The sequence below is a fragment of the Vicugna pacos genome, chromosome 20, assembly GCF_048564905.1.
Source record: "Vicugna pacos chromosome 20, VicPac4, whole genome shotgun sequence".
Classification (NCBI taxonomy): Eukaryota; Metazoa; Chordata; class Mammalia; order Artiodactyla; family Camelidae; genus Vicugna; species Vicugna pacos.
The window spans coordinates 19,324,465-19,339,347 of NC_133006.1; the positions used below are offsets into that span (position 1 = coordinate 19,324,465).

At 42.6% G+C, this 14,883-nt stretch overlaps 1 protein-coding gene across 2 annotated transcripts in view; it reads right to left on the minus strand.

Annotated features, from left to right (window-relative positions):
- The window catches only part of CMTR1 (cap methyltransferase 1), a 52,677-nt gene extending 38,487 nt beyond the window's left edge, over positions 1–14,190 (minus strand). Inside the window, exons 1-4 of one of the 2 annotated variants that reach the window (XM_015237484.3) lie at positions 14,002–14,190; positions 11,879–12,016; positions 3,431–3,582; positions 1,792–1,950 (exon numbers count right to left, since the gene is read on the minus strand). In XM_015237484.3, coding sequence (XP_015092970.2) covers positions 1,792–1,950; positions 3,431–3,582; positions 11,879–12,011 — 444 coding nt within the window. In that variant the 5' untranslated portion in view covers positions 12,012–12,016; positions 14,002–14,190. Of the gene's footprint in view, positions 1–1,791; positions 1,951–3,430; positions 3,583–11,878; positions 12,017–13,658 lie in introns of both variants that reach the window. The other variant, XM_015237485.3, reaches the window with a different exon arrangement.
- Positions 14,191–14,883: the final 693 nt, after the last annotated feature.

A 14,883-nucleotide genomic window follows, 5' to 3' on the forward strand; every position in this document is an offset into this window, starting at 1 on the left:
GTGTGGAGAAGAGATTCACCATAGTGAATTGAAGCAATGAGATTAAAGGTAATATTACATGCTCTGAAAGGCATAAAATGGTATCACAATGCAAGGTCTTGAGGGCAAGCCAACCACCATCAACAGAGAAAAAGTTAAAAACAAAAATTACTGAAGACTTTGTCAATGACTCTGGCAGTGAATCATGGCTTCTCCCCTAATCAAATCCATCACCTTTAAGTATAAATGGTTGTGAATTATAAACATTAAAGAAACAAAAAAGCTCATGCACACTTTGAGTGCTCCTTTGGAGAGAAAAAGCCAACTCAAGACTCCTCATGAAAGTCTGAACATTAAGGCTACCTACACAGTGAACTTTGTCCAAAGCTTCACACCTTGCACTCCACATTCCCAGGCTGCAGTGGTCACTGAGCACCCTCCCTGTGGTGACCCCAAGAAACAGATATTCACCTCAGGTCATCCAGACTCATCTACCTTAAAGAAGTGGCCACCAACTAACAGTTGAGCCAAACTCTTAACCGAAAGATAGGGCATCTTTTGTAAGAGAAAAAGTGAATTATGGTAAATGGTAATTAGGACAGCCTTCCTCAAAAAGGAGTTTCAATAGCTCGCCTCCATTAAAACAGATTGTATGAGCAAATTTCAGATTTCAAGTTTAGCAAAGTTGGTTCTAATTCTGCCCCACTGAGAGGATCAGGACTCTTTACTTGTTTTCACACAAATGAGGACGTGGAAAACACCAAGTATTTCTGAGGTAATAACCTACATCTAGTACCCAATTACAAATGTTTACCCGATTCCACACTTTACCATCTGCAATTCGCTGGTTCTCATCTCCTCACAACTACAAGGTAACATAGCAAGATCACCCCCAGGACCCATGAGATCCTGGCTTGTCAGCATCTTACTCTGACACCTTTTTAGGCTTTTATCATGCATGGATTCACGGGAATTCTTTCCTGAACTGGAACATCAGGGAGACAAATAAAATATCAATTTTCTAGAGTTCAGAGCCACATGTGAAGCTCAACTACAGCAACTATGGCAAAGACGAGACATTCGTATTCTATTTTCTCTAGTTTCAACTCTATAATGGTAATATTTCACCATTATTTTTAGGTGCTTTTATTATACCTACTTCAAATCCTTTGTAGAACAAAGTAGGGTACAAATAAATGAATAAAAATAAACTTTCAACATTATCTGTGCCATGAAAAGAGACATTCTCTTTTCAAAGGGATTTGGGGCTAAAACAAACTGATACCCAAGAAGATAAACAGCCTAAATCCACAATATAAAAGCTATATGGCATAAACAAACAACTATTTAATACTGGGATGTCATAAACCTATGGAGGTGCAAGGACCTTGGAGGCCCCCTGATCCAGTTACTCACACAATGGAAGAGTGGTCCCATTTGGCCCACTTGAATCCTTTCAGTGAGGGAGCTCACTACCTCGTTAGGTTCCTTAGTCACTGGTGGAAAGCTGTATCCATTTATTAAAGTTCTTTGTGGAGACATACTCTGCCCTCCAACATCTTCTACCCACTTGCCTTAGACAGTCCTACATGAAGCAACAGGAAACAAATCTACATCCCATCATACCTCCCCCAGGCTCCTGTTTTCCATTCAGGACACCCCTAGTACCTTCCACGTAAGAAACTAGTTCCAGTCCCCACTACCCTGATCATACTGCCTCTGAAGACTTCCAGTTTGTTAATATAGCTACATAAAGCCACAAATCAAAAACACACAGGTAGCTTTCTTGTCTCCTCCTCTCCACACCGTTACCTCTGGCTCGTCTCGCCAGTCCACATTCAGTTCTTGGTCAAAGCCTTGCAGCGTCAGACCCAAGCCTCGTCGACCTTTCTGATTAGAGGCCTCAACGATGTCCTTCCGACCCTGGCTGTATTTACCCAATCCTTCACCTTCCTTGAAGCCCATCTTAGCCTGAAAAAGAGAAGTAATGAGCATTTATATAAATAAACAGACAGTAACAGAGCACTTAGATAAACAGACATTTATTTAGCCCTTATCATGTGTCACACATTATGCTAAACCCTGAGAAATATAGCTGAGTAAGGCCTAAAGTTTCCTTCTAGCCTAATGAAAAGCAGCAAAAATAAATAACTGCAGTTTAACTGTGGGCCCAGTGGCTGTCTCTTCTGGAGGTGAAAGTCTAGGGCAACCAGAAGTTGGATAAATGAAAGAAGACCTCAGAGCTGTAATTAAAGACACCAAGAGCACATAATGAATCTCACTGGACATTTGCACAACTACCCTTCCAGCTAGTTTGTCTGATGAAGTGAGAAGTGGATCTATAGCAGAGTTGACAAATAGAACATAGTTTAAAACGGAACCGCTTCGAGCGATAACGTCTACCTTAACCTTAGCCAGTCAAATGGGCTTACTAGGCAAGGACAGTGAGGGCTTGTAGGAGCCCTCTTAATCAAGAGATTAATTGAAAAACCACTGTATATAAAACTGAAGTATGGAAGGTACTATAAGACTCTGGAAAGAAACATTTTTTAAAACGTTACAACTAACTAAAAAGCTTACACTAAACTCTAGAGTCACTGGGCCCAGGTACGTACCCCAAAACCCACAGACCTTTGTCTAATAAAAGGGATCCAATACTAAGACCTGATTTCCCCTGAAAGGTCTATATTCCCCATGGAAGGGGTATTACCAGTTTAAGAGCTGGATGAAATTCCTACAGTAGCCACATATCCTTCCCTAGGTCAGAGTCTGACTGAATCACAAACCTCCACATCTTCCACGTCCCCAAAGTTTCTGGCCCCAAACCAGAATTCTGATTATAACTTCAAAAGTGACAGTTCTCATACATAAATGAATCCAACTGAAAATGGAGGAGTCAATTATAATATTCTTGAAGCTAGAAAGAAGGCAAACTTGGATTTCTCTACATACACTAAAGTCTGATGAGGCAAATAAGCAGGTCTTCCTTTTCACCTCCTTCTTGTGATACATCAGTGGGGTATGGAAGTGGGGAAAGCGAACTGGGCCTTCCCATTTATTTTAGGGACCAGGGAGTGAGCAGGATTTTAGTCATTTCTTTTGAAGTCACTCACTAGAGCAAAAATCACAGCATGAAGCCTCTTTATCCACTGACACACATGTAGGGAAGTATGTTCACATGTGCTCCTAAGAATTCATTACTTAAGGAGACCAAAGGGTGATCCAGCTCTGGACAGAATGGGAGAAGCAGCCCTGAGCAGCCACTTCCTATGGATGATTCAAATGTGATACTTCTATCAAGCAGGGGTCACACTCTCTCCACCAAATTGTAGTAGCTGGAAAGCAGAGGGAAAACTCATACCCTAGCTTTGCTTCTTTTCATACCAATACAATTTCTCTTCTCTCACTCTGCTGATGGAGTTTTAGAAACCCAACCCAAGTGCTGACATACCATAAGCTTCTGGGACACACTATTATACATGGAATATCGAGAAGAAGTTCCCTCCACAAGAGAGTCTGCTTTGAATGCATCGTCAAAAGAATCAGAGCTGCGTTGCTTTCCCTCAGTCTCGCTGTCAGATCCACTCAGGCTTATAGCAGATGCTGAAAAAGAAAAAAGGAAAATGTTTTCATAAGTTTATGGCACAAAATAACCTCTAGAAATCTAAGATTCATTTATTTGACTAATGTTCAGTACATGCATTGCACACATAAAGTTCATTAAATGACCCACGTCAAATGTATTCTCTATCTCTTACTAACAGTGTAATCTTGGGCAAGTCACTGAAGGTTCCTAATGGTACCTGACACAAAGTGGGAGTTCAAAAATATCAGTTTTCCTTTCCCATCCTTTCAATTTCTTCCCTTACAAAACTGGGATGATAATACCTTCTTCACAGGGTTGTTTGAAGAAGATTAAATGAAATAATGTATTTTAAAGTACACTGTCAAACATAAGGTGTATTTACTGAAGATAGGATCATTATTTCTGCTGCAGCTGCTGTTTATTATTTGAACATCAATTTCCAAATACTGATACCTGGTTTCATTTTCAACAATTCCATCATGGGACTAATAGCTTCTGATTGTTTAATCTCCTAGTTTCAAGTTTTCACAGTCCTTCAAACTCATAGATAAGAGGGTGGGTCTATAGTACAGCCCCAGGAAAGAGCAAGCTAGCCCAGGGAAAATGGGGGAAGAGCAAGGAAAAAGAGAAGGGGAAGAGGAAGACAGGGCAGGAAGGAAACAAGGAAGAAAGAGAGGACAGGGAGGAAGGGTGCTTCAGGCAACAGCACCAGCTGAAGTGGAGAGTAGAGGAGCTGCGCCTGAACCATCCAGGAGGGAGCTCCGGGCCTCAGTGAGCCAAACCTTTATTTGCATTGGCAACAACCTTGTTGCCAAAGACTCCCAAAAAACCCACCTTAGCAGCTGCCAAAAGTGGTGGGCTACCTGCCTCCTGGCCAAAAGTGGGATGATCCATGATCTAGATAGTGTGACGGGTCTTTCCCTCTCTTTAATAGATACATGAATCTCTTAACTTGAAATATTTCAACCCAACCTAATTTTATTCAGGTAGTTTCTCAGGCAAACCCACACAAATTTGGAAGTAGACTGTATCTCAAAAATTTGGTAAACACAGGGAAAGGGGGTGGGAAGGAGTAAATTTGAGACTTTGAGGTTTACAATGTTAGCCACTATATATAAAAATAAATTTTAAAAAAGTTTCTTCTGTATAGCACAGGGAACTGTATTCAGCATCTTGTAATAACCTTTAATGAAAAAGAATATAAAAAATGAATATATGTATGTATATGCATGAGTGGGGCATTGTGCTGTACACCAGAAACTGACACACTGTGTACTTCAATTGTAAATAAATAAATAAATATTGGTAAACAATTTGGTAAATATTCCCATTGAAAATGGTACAAATTGCAAGCCAGGAGGAATACAGATCAGGAAATAATCCTGATCCTTGATCCCAAGGCTTGAGAAGTTGTACAGTGCTCAACAGTATACAAATCTCATTAATAAGTAACTGTGCTTATTTAAGAATATAATTTTTAAAAATGTCTTCAGTTTATAAATGCTTGTTACTTAGACCTAAATACTTAATAAATTAAACTGTTAGGCATTTCTTTTGGTATTTTAGGGGCATGGTGAAAAAAGTTAGGGCAGCACTAAGAGTGCCAAGAACCAAGAAAACTTGGGAACCTCTACTCTGTACATTGAAATGGTGAAATCGCCAAAGCACATCGTCAGCTGAGTAAGAGAAGACCTTGATTATATTCATGAGCATGGCATCCTAACTCTTGTGTGCTAAAGAGGGACAGTTAGAATATACATTTTTATTTCTTGTAACTGCAAAAAGAGCTTTTGGAAGAAAAGATATACAAGACCAATAAAAGTGATTATCCACACATGTGAGGGTGGAGGCATCGAAACAGAATACAAAAATGATTGCTTGGAACAAGTGAAAATGAAAGAAGTGAAACTTGATATTCAGTTGATACATTTTATATCATTAGCGTTTATACTGGCTATCTTTTTATATTTTTAAATTTATGAACCATGTGAATCTATTATCTATTAAAATCTAAAATAAATGTTAGAAAAAAAAAAAAAACTAACTTAGCAATGCAGCACAATTTCTTTATGGAAGAAAGGAAGTCCCTGAGAAGAGATACTGAGTCAAAGCTTGGCTGAGGGACTGAGGAAAGACAGAGAGCAGCGTGTAAAACAAGTCTTTATATACCCTACGTGGCCACTATACAGGTACTGATAACTTGAGGATTACATCATAATTCTAAAGCCTGTCTGCCCTGGTCCATCCATTTCCCTATGAGAACACAGACTCGCTAAGGAGTGACATTCAGAGAAGAGTAAAGCCTTCCCCAGCACCCCAGGCCTGATTCTCCCTTCCACTGTGCTCCAGCAGCCCCAGAATTCACACCATCAGCACAGCACACATTGCACTGCCTGAAAGCCACATGCCACCCCACAGGACAGGGTCACTCCTGAAGAGAAAGGACTATGTCACAATCAACTTTCTATCTCCAACACCTGGACTGCGGCTTTGCATTTAACAGAAATTAAGTGTCCACTATAGTGAATTTAAAGAACTGTCACCCAGTTGTCATCTTTGCTAAGCACCTACTGAGTATACAGTTCCTTAGGAAATTTCCTCTTACAACACCTCATACATGTAGTGCAAGATGTTCAGCCCTCAGAAATATAAGGAAGGATACATGTCATTATGCATGTGTCCAAATCCATACAGAGTACACCACCAAGAGTGAAGCATAATGTGAACTAAGCACTCTTGGTAATGATGAACTCTGGGTGATAATGATGTGTCAATGTAGGTTCATCAGTTGTAACAAATGTACCACTCTGGTGGCAGCAGGGGGTGTAAGAGTTACCTTTGCACTTTCCTCTCAATTTTGCTGTGAACCTTAAGCAGCTCTAAAAAAATGAGGTCTTTAAATTTTCTTTTTAAAAAAGGCTCAATGACAAAAACAACAAAAAGTTTACGCATGAGGATGGAACACCTACATCCTAAAAGACAACTGAGCTTCCCGGACCATTATTTAGCACTCTGCACACCAGTAGGCCGAAAGAGGACATCAGTCAGGTCTGTCAAAGAACCACAGATATTGTTTAATATATCAGACAACAACTTTGGTTCAGGACCTGTTTTATAAAAGGTCCATGCTATATACAACAGAGTACTACCCAAAAGTAACAACCCTACCCTCAGAGAGCTTAAAAATACATTATCTAAGGTAAATATGCATTTTTAAGGATATAACATTTTGCAAAAGAAAGGCAGATGAACATGTGTGAAAAAATCAGAATAAACTTAAAACCAAAATTCTGGCTCCTAAGCAGTTAACAAGGAGGAATTATGGGTGAGAATATCCCTGAATGAGAGGCATCAAATCTGCCTTCATCCTCTTAAGGTGGCTGTCCAATTCCATCAATAAAGAGCTGACTTGCTAACCAGCACACATCACAGTGCCAGAGAGTGTCACTCAGAAGGAAAGACCCAGAACATTAACAATGAGTAACCATGGAAACGGAGAGGTACGGTGATATTTACTTTCTGTTTTGCCATTTCTGCACCTTCTGGGTGAGAAATAAGAATATATTAGTTTAAAAAAAAGTAAAAAAAAAGCTATAAAGAAATAAAGTATCGTACTAAGCCTTGTGAAGAATTTGGTTCCTTTCCAGAAAAATTTTCAGAGGACAGCAGATTTGAGGGGAAAGACTACTTGAGTAGCTCAAGTCTAACTAAGCCTGGGCCTCTCATCTCTCATTGCCCATGGGGAGGAGAGATGTGCTCTGCAACAGAGAGTTCACATGCTAAAGAACTGTGCTTCCAAAGATGCAGAGTCTCTTCACTCAGTTGCTTCCATGGCTCCAACCTGTACTGCTTAGTACAGGAATAGGGGCAGTTCCCTGAGCACTGCCCTAAAGTTTCCCCAGGGAACCCAGGGATCCAGGGTCCTAGAAGCAACAATGTTAAATCAGTTGTTCTCTCTTTCACTAGCTAACTGGAGATTCACTGGTCTATCTACATGAAGATTAGGAAAGCCTGTTTCCCCCCCTCTTAAAGGACAGTATGCTCTTGGTCCAGCTCTAAGGAGTTGCCAGGCTGCTAGATTTGCTTGAAGATCCATCAGCAGATGCCCATCAATGGTATAAATTTTCCTGGGCATGCACAGTTCCTGCCACCCTCAGATCTCAGAGAGAAGTCTTTTGTTTTCTTTGTCTTCACAACATTTTTGGACCAAGACGACAGGGAGAACCAAATCTGGGTGCAAGGCTCATTATACAAATCATTGGTGGCTCTGGTGCAAAATTCCCAGACCAAACTCTGGCACAAAGATCTTTCCACTCCATTCCTCTTCCCTAGGTGTTACCTAGTATACAGCTGTCCTGTCCAGGTTCTGAGCATGAGGTTGATGAGAGCTAAAATATCATCCTACTTTGTAAGATCAAGAAGAGTGCTGGATAAGCAGATAAGCCTTATTTTTCTTTTATTTCATATGGTATTTGAAGTCAAGTTTTAGCCTGACATGATTTAAGACAAAGTTCCCTAGATTAGTCCTAATGTCCACAGACTGCCATAGCCACTACTCATTTTCACCCCTGGGCCTTTGGGGACACTCTTTTCAGATAAACAGGAGACAACTGTCTTGGCTGCAGCAGAAACTAGAGAGAAGGTTTAGCCTCCCAAGACTGATAAGAATTTAGCAAACACTGAGCAGACAATCTTGTAATGAGGATATAAATTAACAGGAGTAATAAGGTCACTCTATTAAACATTAGTTTCATTAAGAATTTGCCAAAGCTGGGTGGCATTCCCATTTACCTCCCCGGGAGCTCCCCTTCTAAAACCTACGAGAGCGCCCAAAAACATTATTTAGAGTTTTCATTTAAGATTTCTTCTCTACCTGATAGAAATCATTACTCTTTAGTCATTTTAAAGAAAAAGGGCTCATTTTGCAGAGAATGAGAGGTTTCCTAGCTACTGGCAAAATTTTTCACAACAGAACAGTAGGTCAAACATGCCAAGATTAAAAATGACAGTGACAACACACAGGAGGGGCAGCTCCAACCACTAATGGCCAAGGTGAGCGGCACACAGACACAGAAGAATAACTTATGGATTTTAATAAACATCACATCCTGCCTAACAATTGCTGTGGAATACACTCATTCCTGTTTAAACACTCAATTTCTCCTTCATGCTGGACAAATGGTAACTCGTTAGAGCAATTTAAACAGATACCGATAAAGGAAGTTTTTGATTAAGGTCATGAATCTGGGCTGGCAGGAAAACGATGGTGTTTCAAGGAAAATAGCCTATTTAGGGAAGAATTAAACCTGGTAGAGGGGAAGGCACTTTTAGTGTGCTGCCGGTGAAGGAGCCTGGCAACTTCCAAAGCAACATGCTGTGGGAGGCCAGGAGCCCACACCAGAGGCACAACTAAGGAGAAAAGTAAACTGTCTTGGGGTCTAGGCCACAGTTTCCCTGTGAAAAACAAACCAAAAAGAACAAAATGACCTCCATCTGCCTCTCCGTGCTTCAAAAGGTTGTTATTTAATAGCAAATTTCCAAGAGTTTATTTAGGCTTGAAAATGCTTTCAAACTCCTCTTAAAATACTCAAAAGAACATATGATGCCCCAGTGGCCATGACAACATCCCTTTCCTTCTTTAGTCTGATCAGATGTCAGTCTCTGATGGGCAATGCAGCTACCTTGTCGATAATGTAAAATAAACAAACTGATTAAAATAAATAGATCCACTAATGAGTCATCACATTGATCCAGCAGAGGAAACACAAACAAGACCCAGACACACAGAAATAGCAGCTACTGTTTTTTGGGTTTTCTATTTGTACTCCCTACAGAGCATTTTTCAATCATCTGTTCGACAGTATGTTTAGGCGGAAGTGGTTGAAGCAAAAGGAAACACATCTGCTTTAATGCAACGACTTGAATAGGAAAACTATATACAGATCTCAGGGGATACGTAGTTTCTGGGAATACAAGTAAACTACCAGGGCACACTGTCCAGGAGATGCCTAAAAGAGGCGAATACAGAACGGAGGTGGTATAAATGGTAAGTACTTCATGAAATGATCCTCTGTAGACTGGAGGAGGGCTGGGCAAAATGAAAGAGGTGAAGCATTTTAAGCTTCTTGGAAAAGATACTACTGTTGCCTTCTATCAATTCCAGTCAGTAAATATTTACTGAGCATTTACGCCATGCCAGACATGGGGTGGTAGGGGAGAGGGAAGGAGGTACGAAGGGCAGTTGATAAAGACACCAGACTCTGGCCCCCAGAGTTTCTGTGTTAACGTGGAGCTGCCCCTTCCTAGAATTAGCTGACCCAGGGAAATCTAGCAATGCTTGTTTGCCTCTGCCTCCTGCCTCATTTTCTGCAAATGAAACGGACCAAATGGCCCATTGCCAGACACATACAAGGTCCTACCACCTCTAAATTTCCATTCTGTACACACAACAGCAATAGTCAATCCTGACTGAGTCATATGGTGCTACTTCTAGAAGAGGTTAAAGCTATTTGGTACAATGAAGGGAAGTTTGTGGGAGGGAAGGGGATAATCTCCATTTACAGTCACATTTTTAAAAGCCTGAAATTTAAATTATACTGATTCCCTTGAAAGATCCTTAACTATACACCTTCCTCTATCTGGGAGTCTCCCTCTTGAGAGGAAATATCTCCCTATATCTGCTTAGAATCAGATACCTCCACCATTTAAGTATCATTTATCCCCTCAGACATGCTCTCCTTTTCTCCCCTGCAGGCCATTTCTCCCATTACCCTAGAGCACAGCCCAAGGAGACACTCCTTCTTCAAGTTGCTCAAATCCCTGGTGAGAAGCAAAACTCCCTTTCTTCAACAGTCCCTAGAACCAATACGCCCAATATATTTTTGGCTTCCCACTTAATACGCTCAACTACATACACTGTCTTTCTCACCTACCCTAGAATCTACCATGACAACTTTTAAGGTATGTACATCTCCACACAGGTTGTAAAGAGTCTCTCATTCTGCCGGGACCACAGCCGCACCAAATACATCATTAGCTGTAAGGCCTGTTAAGCTTTTCTCTGGACCTGTTTCTCAGTACAGCTGAGTAACTGCCCTTCAATTAGCCTACCACTTGAGAATAAACTGTATTTTCTACCACTCTCAAAGGATGATTCACACTCTCAGTCACCAATCTGTTACCAAATTTCACTCCAATTTACCAATGATCCAGCAGAGGATCCAAAATGCAAGACTACTAGTAAACTGGGTTAAATAGTGTCCAAAAGGTCATGTCCACCAAACACCTGGGAACATGGCTTTTGGAAACAGGGTCTTGTAGATGTAATCAGATTAAAATGAAGTCATAGGGCGGGCCCTCACCCAATGACTGATGTTCTTTTAAGAAAAGGGAAATCTGAACACAGACACACACAGAGGGCAGACAGGCAGAGACTGGAGTTATGTTGCTACAGGCCAAGGAACACCAAGGAATGCCAGCAACCACCGGGAGCTAGAAGAGGCACGGAAGGATTCTTCCCAAGAGCCTTGGGAGGGAGCAAGGCCCTGCTGGCACCTTGATTTCAGACTTCTGGCCTCCAGAAGTGTGGAGAATAAACCGTTGTTTTAAGCTTCCCAGTTTGTGGTACTTTGTTACAGCAGCCCCAGGAAATTAATACAGCTGTCAAGTCAAGGTAAATGCAAATTGAACTACTTCTAATTGTTTGGTATTTCAGGCAAGCTCCGAGATACTTTACCATTTCCACAGAAAGCACCTGTGGAAACCATGGACGTCTATAAGCCTAAAAAACAGGCAAAGCAAAATCCTAGTTTAAACCAGGATCAGTGAAATCCTTAGAGCTTAACATAAACAGTGAACACCGGGATGCTCTAATTCATTCGGTGTTTCTGATCAAAACTGCTAAGGGAATTGAGAAAACAAAAACGCTAAAACCTAAGGGGAATTAGGCCAGATCATTGCAGCAAAGAGCCCAGCCCCGTGAAAGGAGCCCAGGATCATTAACAGCTATTAAGAGCACAGGGCGCTCAATGCACATCACTACCTCCACCTGGTTTAAGGCAGCAAGAGTGCCACCTACTGAAGGACCAGCAACAGAACTAAGACATACCTATAAAAATTCCAATTTTTTATTTAAAATAAGTTCCCCATTCCTAGTAGGAGAATGGCAGAAGGGAAGAGCGTCTATAGCCAATATCTCTGTAAAATTTGATTAATTTTCTTCAAAGGGCAGGGGACTGTATTCTGCCCAATTCAGGCATCAGGAATTCAAATAACCAGATCATCAGTGGCCTCTGACCACACAGGCAAGCTTACCTTTTGCTGCATGATTAACAGAAGATGGAGGTTCATCATCAGATGTAGAGCTGAGGTTCAGGGCAAGCTCTGCAACTCTTTTTTTCTGTTTCTTGATAGGGGCAGTGCATTCTGAATCATTTCTCCTCTTCATTGTTACTGCAACCACAAATCCAGATAGTCAGCTGCCCTTGTCAGTGCCACAGGATCACAGCAGGGATTCCAAAGTATATGCCATCAATGGGATGAAAGTTGGCAACTCCAAACAGCTCCCAGTGCCAGCACTTGAATAGCTTCTTCCTCAGAACAAGGTCCAAGAAGGATGCTAGCCAAGCTCTGGTTTTCAATAAGAGCTGTAAGTTTTACTGGAAAATGTAGTGCTCACAGATCCAGAGGCCTCTAGGCCACTGGTGTCAGATACCAAAATGTCATGGATCAACTCCACAAGCCATAGGGATAAAAAGATCTTGAGTACTTGTTATTCTACACTTTTGATGCAACATTGGCTATGTGTAACAACAATGTATACTGGAAACTAATTATGAAACCTAATGAATATCAACAAATATTTCCAAAGTGAAAAAAACATCCCAGAATGACTGTTTCATCACCATTATTATTTTAACAGGACATTTAAGAGATTACATAATATGATACAAATACTGGTTTTCAGTTTACACCAGGATGTTTGAAAACATGAAAGAATTGGCAAGTTTTTAAATGGAGTAAGGAATGAAAGCAGTGGTTGACTTAGGACTGAGAAAACAAAGAGTGAGAAAGTTAACAGAACCAGAGATAGCCATATTATAGAACTCAGGTACAAGAACAATAATTTTAAGAACAAGAACCCACCTCCACAAAAAAGAATGGAAACAAGCAAGGCACCATGTCCCCATCATCCATGCCCACCGGTAAGCATGAGAGGCAAGCACGAAGAAGAAAAAAAAATGAGATGGAATGAAGTGATAATAAGATTCCTGAAATATTGAGGAATGATCAAATTAAAGAACAAGCAAGAGCAGAGGTGAATACAGTGTGGTTTAAACACCACTGATTGGCTGTAAGAGGACTCAGAACAGAGAAAGGACTCAAAAATGGGAGCAAACAGGTGGGGAGATCAGCTAGGCTGCAATCCCTTGGGAAAGGAAGATGCAGGAGTACAAATAACAGGCTTACAGCACAGGTCACAACAGCAAGAGAGCAATGAAATCCAAAGATACCACTGATCCCCTCATGATTCAAACATGAATCACATATTTCACTTCTTTCCAGCTCAAGGATGAGCCAGTCAACCCAACGCCTAATCTCATCCTTCCTAAGGAGGCAGCCTTTTAAGAGGCACAGGTAGGGGCTACCCTGGGGAAGCAAGAAGAAAAGGAGACGCTGAACCAACAGAAAGCAAAACTAGGCTGAGAGACATTTCACTGTAAACCACGGTCTTAAATCCCAACCTGACCCCTAGAAAGGCCCATAAGATAAGCAAAAAGCGGCCCTCTGATTCTTAGCGACTCTAGGGGAGCCTGGAAGCACCGTAAACTCAACATGAACTGCGTTGGGGTGAAAAGGGGAGGAAAACAGCGTGTGAAAGGCAGGAGATACTAATGCTCCTCCCCAAACCACCTTAGATTTAGGCCTTCCAACTCGCCTCATCCAACCCTCTCCTTTTTCACTGCAGAAAACTGAGGCCCGTGTGGGGAAGACCTCACAGCTCAACAGCACCCAGCTCAAATGACCTACACAGGCCAGAAGAATGTTCCCTGGAAAGGAACTTCTAAGTGGAAGGCAGAAAGCTGGGTTCTACCTGCTGCTCCCCCAGGGGAGGGGTTCCTATGCCCTCTCCAATCTTCTCTTCCTGGGCCTCGGTTTCGCACTGCCACCCCTATTCACAGAGGGAAGAGAAAGCTCCCATCTCCCCGGGCCAGTCTTTTCATTTGAAGATAACGTGTGAGAACGTGTGCGCAGAGACGTTGGTCAGCGGCAACTCCGGATGCGCGGAGCTGGAGGTCTGGCGTTGTGGGGCGGGAGAGAAGCGGCTACGAGGGTCACGACCGCCCGTGGGGAGGCCAACGCGGCGGCGGAGCGGAGGATGCTGAGCCCGCGCGCCCTCCCGCTCGCTACCCCCCCGGCCGCACGTCGGCACTCACGCTGAGGGGAGAGGGCGAGCTGCCAGGGAGCGGAAAGGGGGATCGGGCCGCCGATGCCGCCACCACCAGGCCCTGGCCCTGCCGCTGCCACAGCTTCTTCCTCCCTCAGTTTCGTTTCCCCAAGCCAGCCCGGGTCCGCCGGCCGCGCCGTCGCGCTCGAGCCCCGCCCTGCGGGGCGCGCAGTTTGATGACGTCAGGGAGCCCGCTTTCTCTACGCTCCCAGCCCCTGGCCCCGGGGAAGACCGCTCGGGCTCTGGCCCGCCCCACCCCCTGCCCCGGGCAGTCTAGGGCGCCTGCGCAGAAGTCCCAACGGGAAAAGGATACAAAAACAAAACTAACCGTGGATCTTCTCTTCCGGCTCTAGGGACGAGAAACAAAAATAAAAATCAGAAGGGCCAGGTTCCATCACATCACCTCATCTCTCTTAATCTCATTATTGTCTTCACTTTACAGATTAAGAACAAGTTTAGAGAGGTAAACGGTAAACTGGTTGAGGGCAGAAACCCAGTCTTCTCGTTCACTGTTGTAACCCCAACATCCAGCTCGCATCACATCCTCTACAGATACTGAAAGATCATGAGGAAATAAGGAATGCCGCCTATCCGCCTATGGCGTTTTACCATACGGACACAGATGGCTTCCCATTCCCAACTCCTCTTCCTATCTTCAGAGCAATACGGCCAAAAGTCTGCCGAACATCTTCACTCAGTCACTTCACACTCAATAAATCTTATGTTCTCCCGTAAACCTGCTCTTTTTCCGGTGAATGGCACTACCATTAATCCTGTAGGTCCAACAAGAAATCTGAGGAGGCCCCACCTCCCTCATTCCCCAGAGCCTCCAATAAACACTTTATTGTTTACCTCCTTATTGTCTTTAAAA